This window comes from Trichomonas vaginalis, chromosome IV (assembly GCF_026262505.1).
Source record: "Trichomonas vaginalis G3 chromosome IV, whole genome shotgun sequence".
NCBI classification, from domain to species: Eukaryota; Parabasalia; order Trichomonadida; family Trichomonadidae; genus Trichomonas; species Trichomonas vaginalis.
In genome coordinates this window covers 39,717,365-39,744,160 of record NC_067206.1, presented here as the reverse complement: position 1 = coordinate 39,744,160, position 26,796 = coordinate 39,717,365, and the positions used below count along the sequence as shown (strand labels likewise).

The following is a 26,796-nucleotide window of genomic DNA, read 5'->3' as shown; positions in this document are numbered from 1 at the left end:
TTTAAATAAATAAATGCAACTATTTGATGATGGTTGAATTTGAGAGACGGTAACGTACAGCGCTGAATTTGATGTCAAAAATTTTGTAAATGCATTTAGGAAATGTTTAACATGATATTTTGAACTACATAATGTTATGAATTATTATTTCATCCAGAAATTTGAATAATTTCCTAATTTGTGATCTAAAATTTGTCAATTTAATTATAATATCATTAACTTATATAAATTAATATTCTACTTGAAAAATAACAACTATTACTAGATTCGGAATTGTGTAATTTCGATGTATTCCAGTCCAAATTTTTAAAAGAAACAAAAAAATAAAGTTAAAATTATATATATTTGATAATAAAAATTTTATTTCAAGATTTTCTTGGAATAGAATAATGAACTTAATATATACAGCCGGTTCTTTTGAAAATAAATTGAGCATAATTTTTAATATTTACATATTTTCAACATTATTCAATGATTTTGACTCTTTTTACATATCCCACATAGTTTATTAGAACAATGATGTTACATACATTCATATCTTTCAAAAGAATATTCATATTACTCAAATTATATTTTTGAAATTGAAATATGAATATTTATTCACAAAATGCATTATGTACAATATCATGATAACCTTCCAATCAAGTATATTAACGATAATTGGATCAAGACTGCAGAAACCACAGCTAGAACCAGGTAAGCTACATGTTGTCCGCGAAGTTGTTGAGCTTGTGTTGCCATTTGCTTTGGAGCGAGAAGAAGTGCAACTAGTGGGCAGGGCTACCATCAGTCAATGATATACAGACATCGCAGCCAAAGGCAGACGTTTGGAACACCCCGAAAGTACAGAATATTAAACCAGAAAAAGAAAAAGTTCAGCAACAATCTGAGAAAAAGAAGAAAAATTCCAAGTAGATGTCCGGCCTGAGCAGTTGCAGCCACAACAGCAACAAAAGAAGTTCAACGGTCATTCATTCGATGACATCTTGAATGTAGAAGAGGAGAAGAAGAAGCCAAAGAGCAAGTTCACTGATAATGATATGTTTTGGGGATTGGTTGATATTGATTAAAATTTAGACACCCTGTATAATTGACAACTCCATGACCTACAGAATTGAATAACTATATCATAATACCTTAATAAAAATCGGGTTTATTGAAATTTTCGTTTTTATTCGGAAGTAGGATCAATAATAAAAACAAACAAAATAGAATATTTGAAATGAAAATAGTTACTGAAACAAGAAGGATAAAAGATAGAGTCGAGAATGGTGATTACAAGTCGACCATTACCTTCCCAGATACCAGGATAATTTTTGACATCACTGAATACATATCCATCGTCCAAGCTGAAGAAATATGGATGACTCTCTGTTTCGTTATAATAACTACCATTTGCGAAAATCTCTCCTTTTGGAATGATTGCATCTGGAGAGAGTGCCCAAGAACTTCCTCCTCCAGAACCACCATTTCCATTGTAACCGGCAAATCCTCCAAACCATCCACTTCCTGAACCTGGTCTGTCTGTTGCACCAGTTAGTTGTTGAATTCCATCATGATTTTTAGACCCCGATTGCAGTGCACTTTCTCCAAATCCAAAAGTAAAACCGAAAGTAGAATTTGCCAATTTAGTTGAATTATAAACACCATTTGCCCAAAAGCCCTGTGCGGTCAAACCACCACCTGATCCTCCAGATCCATCATCATACATATTGTCTGCATTAGTATATGAGTTATCTGCCCCACCGCCTGCACCGCTCACAATTACGCGATGCCAAAGGTCATTTGACAGAAATTTGACAGCGGTTTGACCACCACCACCTCCCCATCCATCTGTATTATCCCAACGTTGAAATTAAACGTATCTCCACCACCTCCATAACCGCCTTTGATTGTTTTAGTGCCGGGAACAAATTTAGTTGATCCTTGACCTCCTATCGTCGCAAAAGCGGTTATGCGGCGTGACAACTTGATAATGCCAGATATATATCCTCCAGCACCACCACGGCTTCCAATCTTCTTACATTTAGTGTTCCCATTGTAAATTTCAACTATAGTATCGCTTATACAATTACCATTTTCGTCTATAAATGAAGATATCTTCCCCTCATCAGCACCCCCTGAGGCACCATAGAGCTCAAATTTATATATTCCAGGCTGAAATTTGATGACATAGTCGGTACATTCGTAACTTAATGGACATGGATAATTGAATGTATATGTCTTTAAGTGATGATCTACATTAACATTACCATGGTAATTTAAATTATCGAATAAACTATATGATAAAATTTATAATGGGCAGGATAGGAAAAAATGATTATTGAAAAATGGGTAATTTTGATATAAAAACAAAGAACAATGGATTTTTTTAAAAAATTCATCTTTCTAACACTGGTACTATATTTCCTCGAATCTTGAGAAAAGTAGATATTTATTATGATGGTAACATTAAAGTATATATTTATGTAAAGCTTTCCTAGCTCAACAGGATAGAGCTTTGGACTTTTATTCCAAGGGTTTGGGGTTCGACTCCCCAGGATAGCTTTTTTAATTTTTTTGAAAACAATTGAATTTTACCATGTGTTTCTAAATTGATAATTTATTGGCCATTTTTAATAGATCGGATAGCACAAATCAAATAAATGTTCAACTGCAAAATGATGGTGATTAAGAGAAATTCAATTATGATGAAAATAGACTTGCAGCAAATGCAGGAATATTCCTTGCTCAATAGAATAGTGTGCACTAAATCGATCGTTTTATTTATCATTTTGTTCAAACATTGATTTTTTTAATGGATAGTTTTGTTATCATTGGAAGAAAAACTCGTATGATTTAACAACAGAGAATCAAATAAATTTTACAAATTCAGGGAAATAATAAACAACAGTTAATTAAGTACGGCGAGAGTCTTGGAAGCTTCTTCGCCAACAACAGAAGCATTCTGTGAAAGCTCTTTTAGAATAGATAGCATTTGTTCGGAACAAATTGCAGCTTTGAATTCAACAGTCTTGCAAATTATTCTGACTATTGACAAGAACTTCGCCTGAAGTATTGAACAGAGGCATTTCTCAGTAGATTTATTCTCGATACCGATGATATCGAAAAGAGGAAGAAGAACGTAAGAGAAGAGGTTACGCTTAGATTCTTCATCAATTGTTCCATTATCTGCTCCTTTCCAAAGGTGATCAAGCAATGCTGTCAAGATAATCGAATTTCTTATTTCTGGGCGATGATCTTCAGCATTCTTCGGGAAAGATTGGACCAAATATGTCATCATGTGAGATAAATCTGATTTCGCAATGATATTTAAGTCTTCTGGGAAGTGTGCAACGTATTCAAGAAAAACTGATGCGTAATACTTGGCAGCTGTTGATGTTTGGGGCGTATTCGGCTCATATAACTTGAGGACATGTAAAATGTAATCCTTAGAGTTCTGTATAATGTTTGGTCCTGATACAGAATAATTGAAATATTCATCAACATCGTGTGGCACAATTTTGTATGAAATGGAGGCCATGATGAACGCAGCAACCCATTTGTCTGGGTAATTTATGAGCTTTTCGATGCCCATTAGATCAGAAGGATGCAATCTTCCTTCGAAAACAAGTAAATAGAGTAATCGTGATGCAGCACGCTTGATATCCAAGGAATCGGCTGCAAAGAATGAATTTATGTCGAGAGATGAGAATTCTGGATTTGTAAAGTCAATATCAGAACTTGAAGGATCTGCACTGTAAAGAGTGACAAAAAGCTCAATTGTCTGAGCAAGTGAGTGACATTTGCAATTCATTGCATGCAACAGTAATGGTCTTGCTACACAAGCTTTAACGATATCAGGAAGATATTTCTTGTACATTTTGAGGAGTGTATTCACTGCATACTTGTGCGTAATCGTATTTTCTGATGTAAAGAATGAAGATATGTAATAAAATGCAGCTTGTTTCGGATTGAATGATGTCATTTTAATATTTAATAGGGATACCCATTGTCGGAGACCAGGATATGAATTATTAGAGAAATTGGGAGGTAATATTACAGCAGCACAGCAATCACAAACACGTTCAAGTTTATCTTCAATGATTGCAGATGATTGAGTGCAATTTCCGCACATCAAAAGTCCGCAATAGCGACAGTGATGTCTTCTACGATATATGGGGTGAAATTTTTCTTTGCAGAGAACACAATGGTCGCTTTCATTGTCATCCATCCATGTTTCAACTGTATTAGGTTCGATATCATTGGGATTTAATGATGATTGACGTCCAAACTCTTCTTCTATAACAAAGAAATGATCACCAAGAGGATCATTTGAGTTCATTTGAAACTTTGACAGAAAAAAATATCAATGAAATTGATAAAAATTGATATTTATGATGATTTAAAAACGGATCATAAATCAGCATAACAACCCCGTTAAAGATAACATAATTAACTCTGATACAGGGCAAATTTTGGCCCAGCAAAATTTACGGTTATTTTGCGGTTAGATTTTTCTTCCTTTTTTTGAATGGGTCGTCTTCACTCCCAAGGCAAAGGTATTTCTTCTTCAACATGCCCATACCGTCGTTCAGCACCACACTGGCTCCAGCTCTCTGCAGAGAAATGCGTCCAGATGATCTGCGACTACGCTAAGAAGGGTGTTCGCCCATCTCAGATCGGCGCACTCCTTCGTGACCGTAATGGTGTTGGCATGGTCCGTGCTGTTACAGGCGTCAAGGTTCTCCGTATCCTTAAGGCTAATGGCCTCGCCCCAGCTCTCCCAGAAGAACTTTATCATCTTATCAAGAAGGCAACAAACGTCCGCAAGCACCTCGAGCACGCTAAGCACGATGTCGATGGCAAGTACCGTCTCATCCTTATCGAGTCAAGAATTCACCGTCTTACCCGCTATTACAAGACACGCCGTGTTCTTGCTCCAAACTGGAAGTACAACGCCCAGACAGCTTCTGCTCTCGTTGCTTAAATGATTCTCTCCATACATTCTTGATCAGTAAATTTCTATATAAATTGTCAATTTATCAAATTAACTGATGTCAATTTGTTCAACAAGAACTAATTTTCTATTTTAAAATTTTCAAACAAAATTAGAAAGGATGTAGAGAGTAAATAAATAATCTCTATTCTAAAAAATTAGAATTAGATATTGCTCATGAGATCATCTGGAACTCTCTCATTCGTGAGCTCAATTTTTCTTTTCGTCATCGAAACTTTATATTGTAACGTTTCCTTTGTTGATTTTACTTTTTGAAGCTGTTGTTTCAACTCCATATCACGCAGCTTGATATGACTTAAATAAGCAGGACAAGTATAAAACTGTGTATCATATTGCAATTTAGAGACTTGCTTTTTCATTTTTTCGACATTACTTTGTATAACATTAATATTTTCACAATCTAAATCAATACAATGTGTGAGAGCTGCAAGTTCACTTAAAAATGATCTATATTTGTGCTGAAGTTTAGCTTCATCAAGCTTTCTTTGTTTCATCATGTTAACTAATGTAACAATATCATGCGAATTTTCGAATTGCTTTTCTGAAATTTCATTTTGAAGCCTTTTAATTTGAAGCTTTAATTCTTCTGCTTTTGCTTTGTTCATACTTGCAAAGTTCTTTGCTTCTTCTTCGGATTTTAATATATTTGAAACTGAATTTGGAGGTAAAGTTGATGAAATCGTTTTTGCTGCAAGACACTTAACATTTAGATCATAAACTCTTGCATATCGTTCAAGATCTGCACGTTTATCTGAAATACGCTGATTTAGTGATTTAATATCTTCTTCTATTTGTCCAAGTTCTTTTCTTTTTGCCAGTATTGGTTTATTTGGTGGTTCTGAGTAAATAACTTCGTTTTCTACATCCATAAATTGAACATTATTTGGTTTAAATGTGATTCCAATTCTATCAAAATCAAAATTGTCTGGTATTTCGATATTAAGTACATCATTCAAATATAATCTTGTGCTGTATACTTCTTCACATACGTTTACAAGTTTTTGAGCTCGTTTTTTATATTCTTCAGGTACTTGAAGCGCTAAGTCTTGTACTTTTTCAAGATTATCGTAATATTTTTGTTCGTCACTAGTTTCTGAAACTGCGAGTGCTGCTATTCTTGGTGATAATGCTGGTGCAATGGATTCTTCTTCTGTTTCATCAGTATTTTTTATAGATGATGGCGGAATGACTATTGTTTGTTCATGTTTTTCAGTATTTTCTTTAACTTTTTCGAGTTCTTGATTATATTGTTGAATAACGGATTCAATTTTGGAATAATCTTCTCTAAGAGTTGCTAATTCTTCCAATTTATCTTCAATTATCCTCATATATTGCTCATTTCGAATAAGAGGATCTTCGGATTGATTCATGAAAGAATCATAAACGCTCATTAAAAAATTTTATGAAGATTTTATGACGCATGACAACAATAAATGATATCAAAGTATTCATATTAAAGATTTATATGAAAGAAAGTCGAAAATTTCCAATATTAATATAATTTTATATACATATAAAAAAACAAAGAACAAATCAATATGTGGTTCACTTAAATGACGACCTAGAGTTGTAAGCATGCTGAGCCATTTTCTGCAAAATATTATTTGTATCTAATCCGAATTCTTCGTATTTCTGGAGGGCAATTCCATACCACATCATTGCGACCTTGCCATCCTTAGGGAATTTGATTCCATTCGCGAACAAATCGCCCACGTATTCGTGCATTTCTCCACTTTCTTCAGTAGAACCTAAACTTTGAGCAGCTCTTCTTGCCCACACTTTGTCATTGTATATTACAGCAAGGTGAAGAAGGGCAACAGGTTCAAGTGGACATCTTGAGAGATAAATTACTCCGGATTCAGTTCTTTCTGTATTTACTAAGCCATGGAATAATATTAAACCAATAAATAAGTTTGCTGTTTCACTTCCGAGTATTGCTGCCTTTCCAAAGAGCTCCAAAGCGTAAGCAGCGTCTTCAAGAACTAAAGCAATCAAAGCTGCAGTGCAAAGATCATTTGCAGACTGAGATTTGCATTTGGCTCTGAACAAATGGCTCTCGCAGATACCTCGTGGTTTGAGATTCTGCAAATGCTGCAAAATTGACTTACACATTGCGAGGTTTCTCTTTTCGAAGTAAGGATTTGCAAGATCAAAGGCTTTAAGGAGAAGCTGTGTTGGTGTTGTGGCTGGAATTGATGGCAAACGAGTGGCTGGACAAAGTCCTGGATTATCTGATTTTGAAACAGCAACAATTTCGCTTTCATTGAGGATTGGTCTGAATTCTACTGATGGCTGTGCTGGTAAAAATTGCGATGCTTGTTTATATGGCTCTGAAAAAGATAATAAAGAAATTGCAGCAGAAAGTTGAGGAAATTCGATTTTATCTGTGAGAGTTGCTTTAAGAAGTGGTGAAAAGAAGTATTTTTTCTCTTTTAAGAAACTATATCTTGTTGCAACTGATAGCCATTGGAAAAATGACACAACATAGTTTCCACTTCTATATATTACTAGTAAAGAGTTCGCTGATGCTTGTAATCCTTGTGATGCACACCATCTGTGCCATTTAATTGACAATTGTGTTTGACCAAGATTTTGTAGAGAAACTGCAATAAAACCAGCAGCTAAGACGGACTTAGTTTTTGCGAAATATGTATTAAAATAAATAAGTGCGCGTCGATAATCATTATGTTGAAAATATAATTCGCCTAAATAGTAATTTGCAACAACAGATCCGCTGCGAATTGCTCTAATAAACCAACGGATTGCTGTTAAAATGGGGCGGTCGTCAAAATCAGGGAGTGGAGCTGTATTAAAAGCTCCCATTGTTAATCTACCAAGTAAAACCATTGCATTTTTATTTCCGAGGCTTGCAGATTTCTGAAGCCAATGTCTTGCAGTATATGAATCGTTAGTTGAGAGTGCTAATATTCCCAAAAACAAAGGAATATCAGGACTTTCTAAGTCAGTAAGCAATGAAAGGAATATCGATGCTCGAAGTGATGACTTTTTTGCATTTTGGTTATCTTCATTTAAACATAAAAATGCTAAATCTGTAAATAGTTGTGATTTTGGTGAATTATTTATATCAGATGCATTATTTGCCAAAGCGTATTCTAAATGGTATAGTTGATCATCAAAATTTTGATGTTTATGATGAACAACTAATAAAGGAGATGGAGTAACAAGCATTTAAATGAACTTTTAGTCTATCATATGAGCATGATTTAATATTAATTAGAACTTTACTCTGCATTAATAGGATAATACTTCGATAATAAGATATAATTTGATAATTCTGAAAGATATTTGAAACAAGGCAATGATGGTGATATATGGTGATATCATGTCCAAAAAACAATCACCCTGTAAGACATGAGCCAAAGCTCAAAAATATTATTAAAATATAATAATTTATTAAATGACAGCCTGATTACAAAGTAATTGACCTTTAGATAATACAGATACAATAAGATGACTTCTATTCCCCTCACTATTGATTTTCAATAACTCAGAATTTCAATAGTTTACAAATCGAAGCCCGAAAAAAATGAATTTTCTATTGCAATGATTCTCGGATCTATGAAAGAGATAACTTCATGACCAAGTATGAGAATGCATATATTAGGAAGTGCACAATACAAGAGAACTGATTACAATCCACAAAACAATGTAATTTACGGGATAAGATCGATCTTTAAAATTTGAAGAAAATCTGATTAGAAGGGAATAAAAAAGTGACATTAAAATGCTTGTTTTATTCTTGGTATTTTATCAACTGATATCAAGCAAGAAAAAACTTGATGATAAGCCCAAAACCGTCAAAAATCAACCCAAGAACCAATCAAAGGGCTTAGATTTAGATTTCAAGCAACTTTTCGAAAATCTTAAAAATTTAACAAGCAAAAACCACACCAGAAATTCACCATTAATCAAGAAACCAAATAAAAATTCACGTCCTGTAGTTTCAAATCATCCTGATAGTCCCCATGATCAATTACATTCAAAACTCTTCAATGAATCAATGTGGTTTATTCCACTTGATGATGAATTCAAAGCGATTTCATAAAATCACTTGATTGAGCAATTATAATCTTGAAATATCGATTTCTCATGACATTTTGTTCATAATAATCAATATTTTCATATAGCTTATATGCCAATTATATCTCTATATTATGTATTTGTTTAAAATTTTATTATATATCTTTATTTTTTTTTATAAAATCCCATATTACTATCATGAGATTGAAGTACTTAATATGGTCATTTGACTACATAGATTCATCTGCAGGATATATTTAAACTTCCAGAACTGACTAAAATGATATGAAATTAAAAATGTTTTGTAGAATCTTGCTTTTTGATTCCACTGAGCTTCCTTGTTAGCCACTGATTCAAAATCCAATGCCAGACAAACGAAGAACTTAACGAAACAGTTTTCTTTCAGTCACTTTTTAGTGCGTTTTGGATAATCGTCATTAACGGTTTAAAAATTCGAGATGAGTATTAAACAATTTATGACTCCAAGTACACTCAAAAAATTACATGATACATTCGATGACTTTGATGATGATCTTGACGGAAACATCGAGTTAACAATGTTAGAAAAAGCAATTCGTGCTTTTGGATTGAATCCAACAGAAGAAGAAATAATTGCAGTAAACAGGGATATATCAGCATATGACCAAGTTAACTTTAATCAATATGCATATTTTGTTTATCATATAGCAAGATATTCTAATTGTCGTGATGAACTTGTTAGCGCATTCAAAGTTTTTGATCGCGATGGTACAGGAAAGATTAAACAAGCAACTGCAATTGAAGTTCTGAAGAATTGCAACCAACCTTTCGAAGAACAGCAGATCAAGCGTCTATTTTCACAGCTTGAGGTAGATAATGGATTTATCGATTATAATATACTTGTTGATATCCTTCTTAATGATTAAATATTGTAAAGATTATTTTTGTATTAATTTAGAATAAATTTCACGTTAGTTTCATGACAAAATTATTTCACTATAAAAACTATTTTATGTTTCCATTCTCTTGTTTTAGAATTATGAAAGTTGAATTTGATAAAAATGTATTTGAACCATTAAACTATTTTCATAGGGTAAACAATCATAGACAAAATAAATCAAAAAAGTTAAAAGAGTAAAAACAACATTAGATTTTTTATTTCAATATATTTTTTTACAATAAAGAACATTTGGTATTTTTGGATAATTGGAAAAAACTACACCGCTAATTATTATTTAAGAACGCGTAATGGATTCGATTCGATCGTGCAATGGCTCAAGTTGATCTGGAGGTATCAGATTAAACTCGAGAGTAAAGCACATGAAATATTTGAACGAAGTGTTGAGGTGGCTGTCTGTTCCGAGAGTTTTGAAGTTATCTATATGATGCCAATAGCAATGTGCGTAAATTCTGAAGAGTCGCTTCATGATATTTTTGATTACTTGCTGAAAATTATCTGGGAAAGGCTTTCCCTGAGCAGTTGGGAAAATATCCTCGTTATAAATTTGATCTTTCACCCAATCGAGTAATAGACTTATATATTCCGGAGCAGATACTTCAGTTGGCCTTTGGTACTGGTTGTTATCAGACCATAGATATTTGAAGCCTTGCCCTGCACTCATTACTGGGCATGTTTCTGGTGTGCAAAACTCCGTAATTGTCCTGTAAAGAATTTCGAGCTGATTGCAGAAATCAACTACACCATTTGCTAACCATTCATTAAGGTCTTCGCCCTCAGGGAGTTTTACCGCTTCATGGAAATCGCCATAACCAAGGGTTTCCATCTGGTGTTGATGAAGGTTTGTTCTCCTCTGATTGATACCTCCGCGCCTAACTGGACGGAAAGTTTGTCTATTACCACCAATATTAAACCAATTCATTCCTGGTGAGTGTCAAACCGCTTATTTGGTCTCAAGTTCAAGAACTTCGATATTGATCCTGTTCAATATGATTATCATATGAAAATTTCATAGAATGGCGTAAAGAGTAGCAAGAAAACTTCCGATTTCAAAGTTAATTGTTTTTTCAATTGATTTATCCATCGAATGCACATAACACAGAAAACATGCAGCTTACAATATTAATGATGCTTTTCGCAATTGCATGATAAGATTTAGCTAAACAATAGCAAATTTTAAAAATTGTGAACCTTCAAGTCTATTTTAAAGTAAAATATGATTATATTAAATTCAAGCAATATGAGATTAAAGTGATTTGAGTCAAAATACTTAAACATACGTTTCATATTGTTTGAAGAATCTTAATAACTTTGAAAGAATATAGGGTTTATATTTTTATACTCTAACATATAAAAAACAATGATTATTGCTACAAATTTACACCAATTTTGAAATTTTCCATGGATTTTGTTTAAATTATATTATGACATTAGTAGTATGATACATATTGAAGGCGAACATTGCACAAATCATGTTCAATGGTTCGATTATTTTTGGCACTTTGATTTCAGTTTTCATTCGAAAAAAAATGGGTTGCTTGTGTTCAAAAGAAGAATCAGTTTTAGAATTTGGAAACTTCCCACGTATGACAGTTTCTTCTGTTGCAGATGGCAACCAAATTCTTGGTCAGAAGTATCCGGAGGCACCCCTTTTAAAGGAAGTTAATTTCGCTGTTATCAGTGATGACGATAATCTCATAAACGACGAAGAAATTAATAATATATTAGAAGAAGACTCAGATGAATAACCCAGATATTTTTATAAAGCTATTGTTTCATTATTAAATATAGATCCGCAAAAAGATTTATTGTATCATTATTAAAAATTAGTTATACAAACTACTGGCTTACAGAAAACAAATATACTATTCCTCATCGGAAAATCCTCAATAATTTTATAATTTTCATAATGAAAAAGAAATTCGTGAATAGTCTAGTTGAGATTCTTGAATACATATACTATATAGCCAATATTCTATTCAATATACAGAAATATTATGAGAATTTTTTTCAAATTTATTTATTTTAGAATTTGAGCCAAATTCCACAAATTACATATCACACAGACTAAATATGAATAATCCTTCATGAGTTGGACTCAAATCAGGTGAAATTATCAAATTTATTTTTGAAACTGCTGAAAAATATAATAAGATGAGTTGGTAATAGCTTACATAAATAAGATAATAGTTTTCTTTATAACAAAAATACAAAAATATAAATTATTGGGAAGATTTTTCACTTGCGAACATTGCAGCAAATTGAGACTGCATTGTCTGAGCTTGAACCAAAAGAACATCAATATCAATAAATGGAAGATGAGACAAAAAGTTCTTGATTTCGATATGTTCCATTCTTAAGATTTTTGGCATCAATCTTTCAACGAGAGCAAGAGAAACAAACAAAGTTGTCTTTCTGAGATGTTCTGCGTCAAGAGATAGATAGGTATCCCACAATCTTAACAAAGATTGAATAGGAAGGGCTGTAGAGTGGTAGAATTGGAACCAATGGATGAAAATTTCGCTCATATCGAGAGCTTCGGACGAGAAATGGTTTGCCAAATCAGGATAGAAAATACTTATATATTTTGCAAGTTTTGCTGCTTGTTTAATATGAATATCATCAGAATTTTGGAAGTACCATCGATCCAAAAGATTGGTTAATAAGAAAAATGATGATACTTCATCATTTTCTGATGCAATGAATAATGGAACTGTTAATGAAACGATTCCCATGTTGAAATGGACGTTAGGATTGCATGAGAAGTAATTACAAAGTATATTTGATAATCCTGCTGAGATATTTTCTTCTGTCAAAGCCATATGATGAATTACAGTGTTAACAGCGTTTTTGATATAAGGAAATGTTGTTGGTCTCAGAGATTTATAGTACTTTGTGCGCTCTACAACTTGCTGTCCTTCAAAATGATGCGAAGAATCAGATACATTTAGTAAATGCATCCAAACTTTTGCACGAACAGCATCTGGCACGCCATAATATGAGGCAGCCATCAACTTTTCTTTATCAACGAGCACATCGTCGTCAAGGATTTCGAGAAACATTTCTTGATTATATGCCATTCTCCAAAATAAAAAGTGACAAATTCTACAAAGATTTTTTTCTTCATGTAAAACTAGCTTCAAACCCATATTGATCGAAAATCAAACGTCTGAATCTTTTCTTAATATCACACATCAATGACTCGCTTAACAATCAGCTGCAAGCAAACCATTGCTAATCAATTAGTTAATTAATGAAAAAAATCAAATGTATTTTAACGAGTAATATATATATATTTAGAAATATACAAAATAAAATTAGCAATCAGTGACCAATTGCATTAATTCTTTGAGACTGTGCAAAACATCTTCATCTTTCAGGTTCAATTCTAAGAACAATGAAACAAGAGAAGATGGGCTTTCATCTTGTTCGACTACTGCCTTCTTCGCAACCTCAATAAGTTCCAAGACTTTTTGCTTGTTGTCCTTGAAACTGTTCGCATAAGCCATGGCCGGAAGTATCATGCAGAGAGTAGCAATTGGAACATTTCCTGTTTTAATCATTTCGAACATTCTAATTAAGTGTTGTGCAGATTTCTCTGACAAAATCGAATTAATCATCTTTGAAATATTTGGACTAACAAAGGAAGCATCAGCACTAATTGTTTTAGTGACAACATCGCTTATAAACTGTGAATGTATGTCGCTGTGCTTGAATTTAAAAGAAACGTCTTGTATCATTTCGCAAATATGAATCTGGAAAGTGCTTTGCAAATCACTGTCATCCGACATGAAACTATCCGATAATGCTATCAAGCCTCCTTCTATGGCAACTGCAACTAAGTATTCCTTTATTTCTGTCTCTTCATCGGTCTTCAAATTGAACAAAATTGCAAGGAGATTCGATTTGGATGTAGAAACAACTCGATCGTTGTCATTGATGACAGAAACAATACTTTGGCAGAGTTCTTCATGAGAAATCACGAATGCAACAAAATCTAGACTCATATTGTATTCGCAGAATTCGATGAAAGAAACCATTGATTCGAAGAAATCAGGAAGCATAATAAGAATCATGAAACTGTCAATACTTTGACTAATCTTCTTCAAAATAACGAAAGAGCTGTTGAAAAGAGTGCATCCGCTTTCAACATTATCGAAGTTAATTGGGAAGATTGTGTTGACAAAGTTCTCAATGAAATCTTCATCGACAACAGCTTTGAGATTCATCTCATCGCAGAGTTCTAATGCCCTCAAGAATTCTAATTTGTTTGCATCACTTTTACCTAATTTTTCAACTAATTTAAGTAAAGCGGATGCCAATTCCTTTGTATTTTGTCTCACAATAACTCTCTGAAGTGTTCTTCCAAGACTTGTCAATCTAAATCCAGTGTCATATTTAATAATATCTACAGTATTCAAAAATTCTGTTATTTGTTCAATGAAGTTGTTGATGTCGATGTCATCATAATTAATCATTTCCAAGTCATCATCAGAATCATCGTCAATGTCATCGTAGAAATCATTCTTGATTGCAGGTATTCCATTGAGAATCTCTTCAGCTGTCTTTTCATTGATTTCTCCAGGGAAACATCCTTTTACAAATTTTTCTGCATATTTTCTTGTTAATTCGTTTTCATCAAGTAACAAATCGAATAAAATTGCTTTGGCTTGTAACATAATGTTTCCTCTGAGAAGAGCCAAATTCAAAGTTTTGGCAATTGTTAAATTAGTTACACCGCATTCCTTGAAAACTTCAATTAGAAGAGCAACAGGAATGAATCCAACTGATGCATTGAATAGGAAAACACTATATGATTCATCAGCAGAAGAAAGAATTGTTTTGAGAACTGTTATTAGGTCAATAAGTTTCTCTTTTGCCGCAGTAACGAAAACAGCCATTAATGAAGTTCCATTTATAGATATCAACAAATTTGGAGCAGCAGCTAAGAGATTGGAGTAATCCATTTCAGTTAATTCATGAACGTGTTCTTTGAAAATACTCAACAAAGCCATTTGATCAATCTGTGGATCTCTTCCTAAAACAAATAATGCGTTCATTATGTTTTCGATCAATGTCCTTGATAAACTAATATCTTTGCACAAATAATGAAGTGCTTTAGCTTTGACGCTCAATACTTGATTGTTTTTGTTGAAGTTTTGCTTAAGAGAAGCAGCAAAAGATTCAGCAATAACAATGAAATCATCTTTGTTTTCGATTTGCACTTTACTTGTGATTAATTCGCAAATCAAAGAGATGATTTGGTCATTTGCATGAAGCAAAATATTCAAGAGATGTTCTTTTTCATGAGCAAATCTTGAAATAATCTGTTGTTTATAATTCAGCAGAGAATTATACATTTTTCGTTTGCTTTCAACAAGATTTGAATGGGCATAAACATTGAAGAAATAGTCCAAAAGAATCTTCTCTTCGTTCAGCCAAAGAATGAAATTCAAGAAGGAGTTTGTATATGTAGATTCGTATCTGCAAAATGTGTCATTTTCTTCTTCAATTTCTTTCTTGATGTCTTGATCAATCAATTCTGAAATTTCCGAATTGTCTTCTGAGTATTTATGAGGAATATCATTCTTCGTGTAGATCAAGCAATAAGCAGAAGGAGAATAGTAATTTGCATCAGCAGAATCTTCACTTCCAAAGCATTCAGCTTCAAAACATTCCTTTGGAAATTCTCCAACTGTTTTATCATTGAACAAAATCCATTTTCCTTCGATCAAAATCAATGAATAATAATGACCCAATTCACATTCACCATCATGTAATAAAACATGTGTTAGTTTATAGTTTTGGCTGATATTTGGTGATGTCGTGAACCTTGAAATGTCAATTTCAAGTGGAAATTCGAATCTATCATTGACTTTGTATCTTTCATAAGTATCCAAGTTGTATTCAAAGCGCTTTAGTTGGATGAACAAATGCTCAGGAGGTTCTGATATCCTAACAAACTTTTTAACATCAATTTTATGTCCTAAACTTTCGGCATAATATTGATCATCTCCTGTCAAAAACTGTGAAGAAATGAAACTTTCAAAGGAGTCTTCCAAGCAATCGAAACCTTTTACATCCAAGCAAATAGAGAAGAAATCTTCTTTGTTCTCAGCTGTAAATGTTTCATTGATTCCTTCGAAAGTATTTGTGAGTTTTCCAATGAATTTCTGGCATACGTTTTTCGGCAAACTATCAAGTAAGTTCTGGTATAATTCAACAGCATCTTGTTGCTCTGCTGGATTGATTTTGAAGGATTTACAGAAGGTGCTTGTTGATTGGATTGGATTATTTGATAATTGCATGCTGCTGAACAAAACTTGCAAATCTTTCATCCATGGTTTGTCAACATTCTTTAATTTGAGTAATTCAGATCTAAAAGTGAAATCCGAAAACAAAATTTGCAAAATGGAATTCAAATAACATGTTGCTCCTAAGTTTTTAAGTCCGCACATCTTATCTTCGTCTTTGTAATCAAATTCCATTGATGTGAATCCGAATGTTGTGCTTGGCTTGCTTAAACATTCTCCCAAAACATTCAATGCCATTTGTTTGACATTTGGAAATGTAACAACAGCGATTGAAATGATTTTGATCAAATAATTCTGAATTGTTTCATTTTGCTCTCTAATTATTCTTGGTATTATGATCTGCGATATCTCTTCATCAATGACCATTGGTTGGAATTCAGAAACTTTTGCCAAAAACGTGACAATTCCAACAAATAATGTTCCTTGTGTTGTTCTATGAAGTAATTCTTTAAGTTTCGGCATCAGCTTTTGCACATCTGATTCTTCCGAAAGTGCATGACATAAGCATTCGAAGAATATGTCAGATAATTTCTCATGAAATTCAATTTCATTGACAAATTTTGACAAATAATCGAAAGCTTTTGTTTTGTCAACCATTTTGTTAATCAATGATATAAGGACTTTGAACATTATCTCTGTGAACTCAAACACCTTTAGATCAGATGTGAATAGTAAATCAGCAAACTTCTCGTTGTCAATCTCTTGCAATCTTGAGAAAGAACAAATTGCGCTTTCAATCTCAGTATCAGTCCTTGCATTCAAGAAAACTTGCAAAGCAATATTGAAATAATCAGCAAAGAACTTAATAATATGAGGTGAATCCAAATCTGATAAAATCATTAAAGCAGGAGGAGCTGCTCTGATATCGATTTTCTTATTAATTAAAGAAATAATTAGATCATAATCATTGCTGAATGTTGTATCTTCTTCTTCGTAATCATCCCCATAATCAAGAGATTCGTCCAAACTCTCTAATAAATATTTCTGGTTTTGCCATGTTTTTGATTTCACAATTATTTCCAAAATATTTGGTTCATAGCAAAGATCCAAAGCTTTTTGAGCAGTGGGAATTTGGTTAAGAAGAACTAAAGCAGTGTCAATTAGTTTTTCATTGTCTTTTTCAAGATATCCAAATAACAAATCACAAATTCCTGAATCACATATTGCAACAGAAGGTAAACTATTTTTAGGGAATTTCTGCATTCTTATTTTCCTTTTGTTTTCTATGATGTTGAATTTCGTATTCGAAAGAATTCCATACTGAGATAAAGTATATGGCCTTCCAAGGTTCTTTCCTTCATAGAATAATGAAATGTCATCTTTGTTGCAACCGATTTTTGCTGCAATTTTTGCCAGAAGAGATTGAACAGTTATATTCGGATTAACTTTCATATCGAAATAGTTTTCTCTGGCATAAATCTTCGCAGTAATCAAATCTGTTTCGAATCTCGGATGATGCCTTTTGATTCCAACATCTTCCAAGGTTACATCGATTTCGAATTTCGGAAGTAATTCAAGGATTATTTTGATGGCTCTGATTTTGGCTTCGTCTGTTCCGAAAGTCAAAATATTCTTCAAAAGCTTCAAAATGAAAATAAATCCGTCAATTCCGAAATTCGATTTACTCTGTTCTGCGAATTCGATCAAAAATGTAGACGCAATTTTTGTTGATTCCTCGTTTTTACAGACTTGTAACAATCTCAATGTCATTGGGAACTCTGATTTCAGAGAGATTGGAGCGTATCTCGGAATTTTCTTTGTAGGAGATGATTTTGAGTTTGCTTCAACAACTCTGTTGTTTTGCCATTCGTTTGATAACTCAAATGAACAGATCAATCTGGAAAACGATTGATTGGCGTTGACGAAATCGTATTCATCTATTTTGTTGTATAATAATTCGATGGCTGAAGGGAACAAGAAGTCAAATTGCTGCAATTTCAAGGAAGAACTGAGGAAATCTAATAAGTAATTGTCTTCTTTCTTAAACAAAATTTCGATTTGACTCCTTGTCATTTTCTTCTTGAATTTAGTAACTAACAAAAATAAAATGTTGAAAAGAATTTGACGATTGTTTTCGCCTGAATCAATGACTTGGGTGATTTTGTCGGCAAATGAAACATCAATCCTCAAAATTTCGTTTTCTTCTTCCATGTCGATTGATTTCAATACGTTTTCCAATAACTCAATGATTCTGTTGTCAACTTTTGGTTTCAGAAGATTTGACAAACCATCAAAAAGTGCCTGAATCAGAGACATTGAAATTTTGTACTTCAGAAATTCCAGGATTTTTTGAATTGAGAGTTTTATGAATTTTTCATCTGTCAAACCGTTGACAAGGAAATCAATTGCTTGCTTGGACTGCATTTGGTACTGCATTGAACAGAAAATGGAGACGAAACCCATGAAGTCAAAAAGAAATTCTGATTTATCTGTTGTGGAAGAATATGCAACAAAATTCTGAATTTCATCAGTTTTAGAAGCAAAACATTGAAGTATACAACTAAAATACTCTTTTCTTTGCGTTTGTGAGGAATTTGCAGATTTAATTAGAGTTTTATATAAAATATCTTGGTTTATCTTTCCGTTGAGAGCTGCAATGTTATAGATCTTGAAGAATTTATTTATTACTGATTCATGGTAGCTCCTTTTTAAGAATATATTAAAAATATTTGATTTATCAAACCATTCGTTGAGAGTTTCTTCTTCTGTTTCCGCTAAATCGTTAATTCCGAAGGAAATTATTTTGGCACCAATCAACTGTTTATCCAAAATATCGACTTGAAGTAAAATTATTGCGAAATCAAGAGTATTAACGCAAACTTCTTTAAAGCACTCATCCAAAGAAGATAAATAGATTGATAGATGCATTACATTTTGTAATAAATCATTATCTAATGAACGAATTGAGTTTGAATCAAACGATTTATAGAATTTTCCGAGAGAATTCGAAATCTTTGATATAAATTTAGAAAGGTAAACCATATCAAACCATTTATGAATTTCAAATAAAACGGAGAGAAAAGCGTATAATTGATTAATGTTTGGAACTTGAGTTTCATCATTTATCTTGGCTAAAAGAGTAGTAAACGAGTTAGATTTTAAGTAATTATTCGTAATCGCTTGAAGAAATTGTGAAGTGGTAGAATTTGTATTGGAATTACGATATAAAACAGCCTTTGAATCAAACAATCGATGCAATGTTGTTGCGAATTCAAAATGATTGTTGGTAATTGCAATTGTAAGTAAAGATATGATTTCATTTAATAGTTTTTGAACGACACTCTTGGATGCAAAGTCTGTAGGTTGAAGTGAAAGAATAGTAGATAAAAAGTTATGAACTGTTGCTGGAATAAATTGAGAATTAAAGTTTGAAATAATTCCATTTTCGGAATATTGCGTTAAAAAATTAAGAAAAAGCTGAATTTCTTTTGATTCCTTGTTAAAAAGTTTAAGATTTACCAATAAATTTGATTCCCAAAGCTTATAATCATCAAGTGTATTCATAAAAATAAAAAATTGCCGTTTTAAAAAAAAAATTAAAAAGTTACTTGAAATACTTAAATATATGCAATGCATTTTTTTAGGGTGCGCTAAACCTCTCAATTTTTCTATGAGTTAACTCAAAATCAAAAGTTTACACGGAAAAGGTCTTTGATCAATATCTCAACACCTAATGCATATCAACTAATTGGATCAAAACCATATGTATCTAAATACTATAATATGATTTTAATCATATATCAAAGTACTCGAGTACTCTGGAACAAAAATGATATTTTTCAATTTTTTTATATATATATAGTTATAATTATATAAAATACTTGGATTTCATGAGGTTCATTCCAAATTGAAATTTGAAATCTTATCACACTGCTATTGTTTGAGTGTGTCCAGGCGGCATCGGAATTGATCGGGAAATCGGGATAAAAGTATTCAATTTTATCCCGATAAATCGGGATGAAAGTACTCAATTTTTAATCGGGACGGAATCACTACACATTTGATAGAAACATTATTTAAAAATCGTTTGAATATATAATATGCAACTACAGAAGATATAGGAGAATGTTGTGTATGTTTCATTGGATTTAATTTCATATTGGACGAAATTGCAAAAAGATTCTTTTGAATTTTGGTTTAATAAAAGTGTAAATGTCATATACTGTTAGCGTATGTAATAATAGATATGGTAATACTAATAAACATATATGATACCGATAATCATCAAAAGATCAGATATTACATTTTTATAAATATCAGGGATATTAATGTTTTATCGGTACTATTGCATACTTAGAGATATATTGAAATGTGGGAATAAAGGGTATTCGGAAAAAGAACAGGATATTCATAATATTAATTTATATGATTTTAAATTTGAAATGATTTGAATAGTTAGATGTGTTTGTGAAGTTTGGTAATATGATACAGATTGATTCGTATAAGAATATAAGTGAATTTGTGATTTTTTAAAAGAAATTTTTAGTAAAGATATATTTGAATGGAGAAATATTTGAGAAGCATTGAAAATTTGAGAAGAAAATTGAAAAGGGTATAAAAATGAAAAAGTAAAAATTAATAACGTAATAACATGTTTTAATAAGTTTTAAATAAATTTATAATATAAAAATATATTAATGATAAAATAAATTTGAATAAGGTTTTGAAAATAAATTGAAAAGCAATTGAATAAATAATAAATGAAAAAATATATTACAGTAGGTATTCAGAAAAAATATATATGAAAAAAAGTTAAAAAACATAAATTGATGATGAATAGATAAATATAACTAGAAGGAAAGTTAAAGATTTATTTAGTAAGGGAATGATAGAATAAACAAAAATTAAGTAAGTTTGTTTCTAAGATGTCTTATTGAAAAACAGATTTGTCTGATCACAAGCACTTAAGACTTTTATAACAATAGAAATGTGTTTATGATATTGAAATAGTCAAATTACAATTTTTTTTCTAAGATGTCTTATTGAAAAACAGATTTGTCTGATCACAAGCACTTAAGACTTTTATAACAATAGAAATGTGTTTATGATATTGAAATAGTCAAATTACAATTTTTTTTCTAAGATGTCTTATTGAAAAACAGATTTGTCTGATCACAAGCACTTAAGACTTTTATAACAATAGAAATGTGTTTATGATATTGAAATAGTCAAATTACAATTTTTTTTCTAAGATGTCTTATTGAAAAACAGATTTGTCTGATCACAAGCACTTAAGACTTTTATAACAATAGAAATGTGTTTATGATATTGAAATAGTCAAATTACAATTTTTTTTCTAAGATGTCTTATTGAAAAACAGATTTGTCTGATCACAAGCACTTAAGACTTTTATAACAATAGAAATGTGTTTATGATATTGAAATAGTCAAATTACAATTTTTTTTCTAAGATGTCTTATTGAAAAACAGATTTGTCTGATCACAAGCACTTAAGACTTTTATAACAATAGAAATGTGTTTATGATATTGAAATAGTCAAATTACAATTTTTTTTTCTAAGATGTCTTATTGAAAAACAGATTTGTCTGATCACAAGCACTTAAGACTTTTATAACAATAGAAATGTGTTTATGATATTGAAATAGTCAAATTACAATTTTTTTTCTAAGATGTCTTATTGAAAAACAGATTTGTCTGATCACAAGCACTTAAGACTTTTATAACAATAGAAATGTGTTTATGATATTGAAATAGTCAAATTACAATTTTTTTTCTAAGATGTCTTATTGAAAAACAGATTTGTCTGATCACAAGCACTTACAAGTTCCTCATTCTTTATATGATTTATTTCCACTCAAATATTTATTCATATTAAAAAATTATATCATTATAATTTGCTTATTTCATCTTCATTGCTGTAATTTTTAATCTTTCAATTAGTTCTTTTGGTACGTATTCTAAATATTCTTCTTTTGTATCTAAAATTGTTTTGATAACGAATTCTAATCTTTCGTTTTGCAAACTTTCGTCTGTAAAGTAAATCTTGATTGAAATCTCGAGTATCTTGTTTACAAAACGATGGATACTTAATGTGTGCATTGAAACTGAGAATTTATTGGAAATTCTGAATAAAAGTAATTTATTTGTTACTTGAGATGGCTCAAAGTTTTCCAAAACGTATTGCAGAATATCGCTTTTCCAAATACAATTCGTGAGTATTAGATTAGCTAACAAATCTGCATTTGTATTTCCAAATTCCGCGAAAAGGCGCTCTAAAATAACCGTTTTGTAATCTGACCTGAGAATCGTATAACCCATTAAATGAATTTTCTTTGATATTGCCTGTTTGTTTGAAAATATTTCTTGTATTGATTTTTCATTTTCAATTAGTAATTTGTCACATTCTCTCGTAAACATATTGTAAATATTAATAACGTTTTCTTCATTGTAACTTGTCTCATCACTAAGATTTGAAATAACGTTTATAAAAATTTCCGCAGCTCTTGATGGAAGCAAAAACTCCCTGTGTGTATTTATAAATGATAATAGTATTTCGGATATCACGCAATTTTTTGGTATTTCGTTAATAATTAGATTTATTATTTTGAATTTGTCTGATTCTTCTTTTATTTGTGAATTAAACGATTGAATTATTCCATTCTGAATAAAAAAAAAAAAAAAAAAAAAAAAAAAAAAGGTAGTGGGGCTTCCAGGCACTTCGTGCCCTCTAGCCCCTAAGAAATTTTGTCACTTTTCAGGAAAAAACATTTTTATTATATATATAAAATGAATTTTACAAAACCACCGTTACCCTTCTTTGGAAATAAGAGTAGATGTAAAGATATTCTATTGAGAGAACTTAAGAAACTACCGAATGGTCTAACATTTGTAGATTTGTTCGGTGGAAGTTTCTATATATCCCATTTGTGCCATACTGTATTTCCTGACTCAAAGATTATATGCAATGACTTCGACAACTATATGAACCGTCTCAAACATATACCAGACACAAACAAAATATTGAAAGAGTTAAAAGAAAAGATACCTATAGGTAAGATGGAACGTATACCATTAGATAAGAAAAATACTGTCAGAGAGGTTTTGAAAAAGGCAGAGTATATTGACTGGGATAGTATATCTGCTAGACTATTATATAGTGGTGCTATAAGAGTTCATGACATTGAAACACTTATGTCAAAAGTTTTATATCTTAACTATACAAATGTTTTCAAAGAGAACATAGAAAAATATATTGAGGGTATAGAGTTTGTGAGATGTCATTGGACAGAGTTGTATGAAAAATATAAAGACAAGGAAAATGTTTTCTTTATAGTGGACCCGCCGTTCTATAACACATGGGATTTTCAATACCAAGTAGACTGGACTTTGAGAGACTCTTTAGAAACTTTAGACGTTTTACATAACCATCCATGCTTTTACTTTACATCCGATAAAAGTGGTTTGGAAAGTGTCATGAGATGGTTAGAGGACATACATGACTATGAGTTTAGATACGATAAGATAGAATATGAGAGAGGTCCTATAAACTGGAGAAAGTGTCATAACAAAGAAATTTTACTAGTAAGTAAATGTGGTTTGAAATAGGACTACTTGTTTTAGGTTTTTTCCATTGTGTCATTTACTTATTTGACGTGGCAGAAAGATATAGAGAATATGAAGATGAACCAATGCCTGCAAATGTTCAGCATATGTACTCGTAAGAGATATTTTTATCTAATATTAAATGGACGCACAGAACTTAGCGAATGCACAGCAACCTGGACAACCAAACCCAGAGAATATTCCAAATGAAGTTAGAATACAAACTGCAATGGCAAACTATGGTCAAGTGCCAACAGATGTACAAATGCAAACTGCCATGTCAAATGACGCTGCGTTAGGTTTGCCACCATGGTATGCAAATATGAGATGGAAAGAGTTTTATACAAACCCTGAAGTGGGATATAAACAACTCTATGCAGATGACGCGAACACAGGAGTTGACCCAGAGTATGTTTTCTACCAGAGGAGAAATAGAATGTATGAGCTCCAGTTAAAGAATGCTATGGAACTCAGAAGGAAACGTAAGAGACTAGGTGGACATTAGATTTTTACATATAGTAAAATGGGTTTCTTTGGAAGAATAGGAAACTTCTTTCGAAATGTTGGAAGAGGTATATGGAATGGAATAAAAACCGTCGGAAGAGGAATTTGGAACGGAGTCAAAAATATTGGCAAAAGAGTAGGTCAGTTCGTTGGTATTATACCTAAAGACCCTGAACCAGAAGAGCAAGCTCCTGTTATACAACAGCCTGAACCTGCACCACAGTCTAGTTGGCAACCAAATCCAACACCTCAACCGTATTAAAAAATCATATTTTTACCGTTCGATAGTAGTTGTATATGAAACTAAGTTCTAAGTAAAACGCGTGGTATAATGGAATTATTCTCTTTCTTCCATCTGTAGTAAACCATACTTGAAAGTCTGAAATACTTCCACTCGGTGGTTCGTATAACTTTGTAGGTTTTTCGTAAAAGTCATTTGCCAAGCATAAAAAAGAGTTTTGTGCACCAGAAAATGAAGCATGAACGATAATAGCGTCTGAGTCGAAAACATTTTCATATGTTCCATTAGGGTTTTCGACTTCATAAAAGTTCGGGTGTACTGGATATTCTGCAGGCTGATTTAACATCCTCAAAAATCTATACCATGCCAAGTTGTTATATTTTGTAGAAATATAAACGTCTTCTCCAAGGTCTTCTATTCTATTGATTTTAACAGTTGCATTTTTCCTGTCATATATAATATCGAGATGGTACTCTCCTTCGTCAATGTTGTACTGTTTTGCATATTCGAGATAGATATCGTTTATTTTTTCTTGAAAAGCTTGAAGAGTTGTTTCTAAGTTTACAAGCAAATTCACTTGTAAAAGTTTTCCCTGTTCAAATTTCTCATACGTACGTTTTTCTTTGTTATAGTATCGAACTTCAAAAGCGACCGTAAATGGGAAACCATGTATGGCTTCTGAAATGAACTTCATTCTACGAAAGCCAATAGCTTTTGTGACGGATGGGTCTCTTAACCATCTTAAGGGGTAGTCAAAACGATAGCCTTCATGTTTTACGGTCTCTGTCTCAAACTTTTGACCGACATTAGTAAAAAGTTCATCTAATGGTTTAGTTGTAGCAACTCTTGAATTTTCTTTTTCTATTGAAAGCATATTTTATCTAGAATAAAAATGTCGAAAGAAACAGCGTCTATGAGAGAAATACAACACAACCGACAACTCATTTTGCAAGCTCTAAATAAGAACACAACAAACTTTTCAAACTATTCTAAGATATCTGAGTCATTGAAAGAAGGAAACTTAAAACTGACATTAAACCCAATGACAGATGAGTTTCTATTTCAAGACAATAGGAACCATACTGTTTGTATAAATCCAACAAAAGGAACTTTAAACGAGAAACCTATAGATGAACTTCTTTTGAAAGCAGATGTTGACAACAAAGCTGACAAAGAGTATGTCATTGAAAAAGTTCAAGAAGAACATGACAGAGCAGATGCAACATATGCAACGAAAGAGGATGTTGAAAAGAAAGCTGACAAAGAGTATGTTGACGATGAGTTAGCATATCTGGCTAGTGGGTTAGTGAAGAAGGCAAATAAGGAATATGTGGATGAAAAAGACAATGAAATTATAAAAAGGGTTGAATGGTACCATGAACGGACATCGAAGATTTTAAAAGGTAAAGCCAATACAGGGTGGGTTTCAGGATGTTTAGACCTTAAAGCCGACAAAGAAACTGTAGATATGTTGACACAAACGGTTTCAAGTCATACCAGAGGTTTAATGGAAGATGGACAACAGTTGAAAGAGCTTGAGAAAGGTGTTACAGAGTTAAGGAATACAAAAGCAGACTCGACATGGATAAAAGGATATGTAGATGCAACAAAAGAACGTATTTTCGCATGGACAGAAGGAACATACCCACAAAAATATCATAGACATAGCATCTCTGACGTAAATGAACTTGAAGAAAAGTTATATAAAAAAGCAGACAAAACAGAGCTTCAAACGTTAAAGACAGAAATACTTCAAACACTATATCCTATAGGTTCTATTTACACGTCAATGAACTCTACCAGACCAGAAGTAGTACTTGGTTTTGGAACTTGGACTCAAATAGTCGACAGGTTTTTGTATTGTGCAAACTCTTCAAAGGAAACAGGTGGAAGTAAAACGATTTCAGGTGAAAACTTACCTGCACACAGTCACTACATAGATTTAAGTACAGCTGAAGCAGGTTGGCATAAACATAGATTTTGGGATTGGTCAGCAATGAAAAAAGGTAAAGGATACGATGTTAAAGACGACGTTCAGTTTGCTATAAATTGTTTCTGGGGTAGCACACAGGGAGATGGAAACCATACACATCGCGTTTCAGGGTATACGCAAACAACGGGACAAAGTAAAGACTACATGCCACCTTACATGACAGTTTACGCATGGTATAGAATTGCTTAGTCGTCATTTTCAACTT

General features: G+C 32.1%; 14 protein-coding genes and 1 non-coding gene across 15 annotated transcripts, besides 20 other annotated features; 6 read left to right on the top strand and 9 right to left on the bottom strand.

The window, feature by feature from the left end:
- Window positions 1–611: 611 nt before the first annotated feature.
- TVAGG3_0251810 (glycine-rich protein family) lies at window positions 612–2,318 on the bottom strand (the record flags this gene model as incomplete). Its single annotated transcript, XM_001324705.1, has 1 exon — window positions 1,172–1,711. One exon carries the CDS (start codon window positions 1,709–1,711, stop codon window positions 1,172–1,174), a length of 540 nt encoding a protein of 179 aa, XP_001324740.1.
- Window positions 2,319–2,473: 155 nt separating this feature from the next.
- On the top strand, window positions 2,474–2,547 carry TVAGG3_0251800. The gene has a single exon. It is a non-coding gene; the product is annotated as a tRNA-Lys (tRNA).
- A 298-nt stretch (window positions 2,548–2,845) lies between these two features.
- TVAGG3_0251790 (Rho guanyl-nucleotide exchange factor protein) lies at window positions 2,846–4,330 on the bottom strand (the record flags this gene model as incomplete). Its single annotated transcript, XM_001324704.1, has 1 exon — window positions 2,894–4,324. One exon carries the CDS (start codon window positions 4,322–4,324, stop codon window positions 2,894–2,896), a length of 1,431 nt encoding a protein of 476 aa, XP_001324739.1.
- A 176-nt stretch (window positions 4,331–4,506) lies between these two features.
- On the top strand, window positions 4,507–5,008 carry TVAGG3_0251780 (Chain N 40s Ribosomal Protein S13; the record flags this gene model as incomplete). The annotated part of the gene is made up of 1 exon (XM_001324703.1): window positions 4,514–4,969. One exon carries the CDS (start codon window positions 4,514–4,516, stop codon window positions 4,967–4,969), a length of 456 nt encoding a protein of 151 aa, XP_001324738.1.
- Window positions 5,009–5,142: 134 nt separating this feature from the next.
- Window positions 5,143–6,390, bottom strand: TVAGG3_0251770 (uncharacterized protein; the record flags this gene model as incomplete). Its single annotated transcript, XM_001324702.1, has 1 exon — window positions 5,143–6,390. The coding sequence occupies one exon, from the start codon at window positions 6,388–6,390 to the stop codon at window positions 5,143–5,145; it is 1,248 nt and encodes a 415-aa protein (XP_001324737.1).
- Window positions 6,391–6,544: 154 nt separating this feature from the next.
- TVAGG3_0251760 (tetratricopeptide repeat domain domain-containing protein) lies at window positions 6,545–8,188 on the bottom strand (the record flags this gene model as incomplete). The annotated part of the gene is made up of 1 exon (XM_001324701.1): window positions 6,545–8,188. The coding sequence occupies one exon, from the start codon at window positions 8,186–8,188 to the stop codon at window positions 6,545–6,547; it is 1,644 nt and encodes a 547-aa protein (XP_001324736.1).
- A 1,291-nt stretch (window positions 8,189–9,479) lies between these two features.
- On the top strand, window positions 9,480–9,994 carry TVAGG3_0251750 (calcium-binding protein family; the record flags this gene model as incomplete). Its single annotated transcript, XM_001324700.1, has 1 exon — window positions 9,517–9,945. The coding sequence occupies one exon, from the start codon at window positions 9,517–9,519 to the stop codon at window positions 9,943–9,945; it is 429 nt and encodes a 142-aa protein (XP_001324735.1).
- A 220-nt stretch (window positions 9,995–10,214) lies between these two features.
- On the bottom strand, window positions 10,215–10,900 carry TVAGG3_0251740 (hippo signaling; the record flags this gene model as incomplete). The annotated part of the gene is made up of 1 exon (XM_001324699.1): window positions 10,255–10,899. One exon carries the CDS (start codon window positions 10,897–10,899, stop codon window positions 10,255–10,257), a length of 645 nt encoding a protein of 214 aa, XP_001324734.1.
- A 590-nt stretch (window positions 10,901–11,490) lies between these two features.
- On the top strand, window positions 11,491–11,849 carry TVAGG3_0251730 (uncharacterized protein; the record flags this gene model as incomplete). Its single annotated transcript, XM_001324698.1, has 1 exon — window positions 11,507–11,725. One exon carries the CDS (start codon window positions 11,507–11,509, stop codon window positions 11,723–11,725), a length of 219 nt encoding a protein of 72 aa, XP_001324733.1.
- Window positions 11,850–12,136: 287 nt separating this feature from the next.
- TVAGG3_0251720 (regulation of vesicle fusion) lies at window positions 12,137–13,192 on the bottom strand (the record flags this gene model as incomplete). The annotated part of the gene is made up of 1 exon (XM_001324697.1): window positions 12,200–13,039. The coding sequence occupies one exon, from the start codon at window positions 13,037–13,039 to the stop codon at window positions 12,200–12,202; it is 840 nt and encodes a 279-aa protein (XP_001324732.1).
- Window positions 13,193–13,255: 63 nt separating this feature from the next.
- TVAGG3_0251710 (ubiquitinyl hydrolase protein) lies at window positions 13,256–19,795 on the bottom strand (the record flags this gene model as incomplete). Its single annotated transcript, XM_001324696.1, has 1 exon — window positions 13,295–19,795. The coding sequence occupies one exon, from the start codon at window positions 19,793–19,795 to the stop codon at window positions 13,295–13,297; it is 6,501 nt and encodes a 2,166-aa protein (XP_001324731.1).
- A 377-nt stretch (window positions 19,796–20,172) lies between these two features.
- Window positions 20,173–20,256: a mobile genetic element.
- An 885-nt stretch (window positions 20,257–21,141) lies between these two features.
- Window positions 21,142–21,198: a mobile genetic element.
- Window positions 21,142–21,198: a terminal%2Cinverted (terminal inverted repeat of rnd_5_family_231/TvPhantom2 transposon ID:TVAGG3_0251690).
- Window positions 21,199–21,249: 51 nt separating this feature from the next.
- Window positions 21,250–21,307: a mobile genetic element.
- Window positions 21,250–21,307: a terminal%2Cinverted (terminal inverted repeat of rnd_5_family_231/TvPhantom2 transposon ID:TVAGG3_0251680).
- Window positions 21,308–21,358: 51 nt separating this feature from the next.
- Window positions 21,359–21,416: a mobile genetic element.
- Window positions 21,359–21,416: a terminal%2Cinverted (terminal inverted repeat of rnd_5_family_231/TvPhantom2 transposon ID:TVAGG3_0251670).
- Window positions 21,417–21,467: 51 nt separating this feature from the next.
- Window positions 21,468–21,525: a mobile genetic element.
- Window positions 21,468–21,525: a terminal%2Cinverted (terminal inverted repeat of rnd_5_family_231/TvPhantom2 transposon ID:TVAGG3_0251660).
- Window positions 21,526–21,576: 51 nt separating this feature from the next.
- Window positions 21,577–21,634: a mobile genetic element.
- Window positions 21,577–21,634: a terminal%2Cinverted (terminal inverted repeat of rnd_5_family_231/TvPhantom2 transposon ID:TVAGG3_0251650).
- A 51-nt stretch (window positions 21,635–21,685) lies between these two features.
- Window positions 21,686–21,743: a mobile genetic element.
- Window positions 21,686–21,743: a terminal%2Cinverted (terminal inverted repeat of rnd_5_family_231/TvPhantom2 transposon ID:TVAGG3_0251640).
- A 51-nt stretch (window positions 21,744–21,794) lies between these two features.
- Window positions 21,795–21,853: a mobile genetic element.
- Window positions 21,795–21,853: a terminal%2Cinverted (terminal inverted repeat of rnd_5_family_231/TvPhantom2 transposon ID:TVAGG3_0251630).
- A 51-nt stretch (window positions 21,854–21,904) lies between these two features.
- Window positions 21,905–21,962: a mobile genetic element.
- Window positions 21,905–21,962: a terminal%2Cinverted (terminal inverted repeat of rnd_5_family_231/TvPhantom2 transposon ID:TVAGG3_0251620).
- A 51-nt stretch (window positions 21,963–22,013) lies between these two features.
- Window positions 22,014–22,071: a mobile genetic element.
- Window positions 22,014–22,071: a terminal%2Cinverted (terminal inverted repeat of rnd_5_family_231/TvPhantom2 transposon ID:TVAGG3_0251610).
- Window positions 22,072–22,075: 4 nt separating this feature from the next.
- TVAGG3_0251600 (uncharacterized protein) lies at window positions 22,076–22,888 on the bottom strand (the record flags this gene model as incomplete). The annotated part of the gene is made up of 1 exon (XM_001324695.1): window positions 22,150–22,569. One exon carries the CDS (start codon window positions 22,567–22,569, stop codon window positions 22,150–22,152), a length of 420 nt encoding a protein of 139 aa, XP_001324730.1.
- Window positions 22,889–23,037: 149 nt separating this feature from the next.
- On the top strand, window positions 23,038–23,856 carry TVAGG3_0251590 (phage tail repeat-like family; the record flags this gene model as incomplete). The annotated part of the gene is made up of 1 exon (XM_051228064.1): window positions 23,038–23,856. One exon carries the CDS (start codon window positions 23,038–23,040, stop codon window positions 23,854–23,856), a length of 819 nt encoding a protein of 272 aa, XP_051113050.1.
- Window positions 23,857–24,623: 767 nt separating this feature from the next.
- On the bottom strand, window positions 24,624–25,472 carry TVAGG3_0251580 (uncharacterized protein; the record flags this gene model as incomplete). Its single annotated transcript, XM_051228063.1, has 1 exon — window positions 24,624–25,472. The coding sequence occupies one exon, from the start codon at window positions 25,470–25,472 to the stop codon at window positions 24,624–24,626; it is 849 nt and encodes a 282-aa protein (XP_051113049.1).
- A 138-nt stretch (window positions 25,473–25,610) lies between these two features.
- Window positions 25,611–26,796: part of a mobile genetic element that runs on past the window's edge.
- Window positions 26,106–26,624, top strand: TVAGG3_0251570 (phage tail repeat-like family; the record flags this gene model as incomplete). The annotated part of the gene is made up of 1 exon (XM_051228062.1): window positions 26,106–26,624. A coding segment is annotated over one exon (519 nt), but the record flags the coding sequence as incomplete, so codon positions are not given.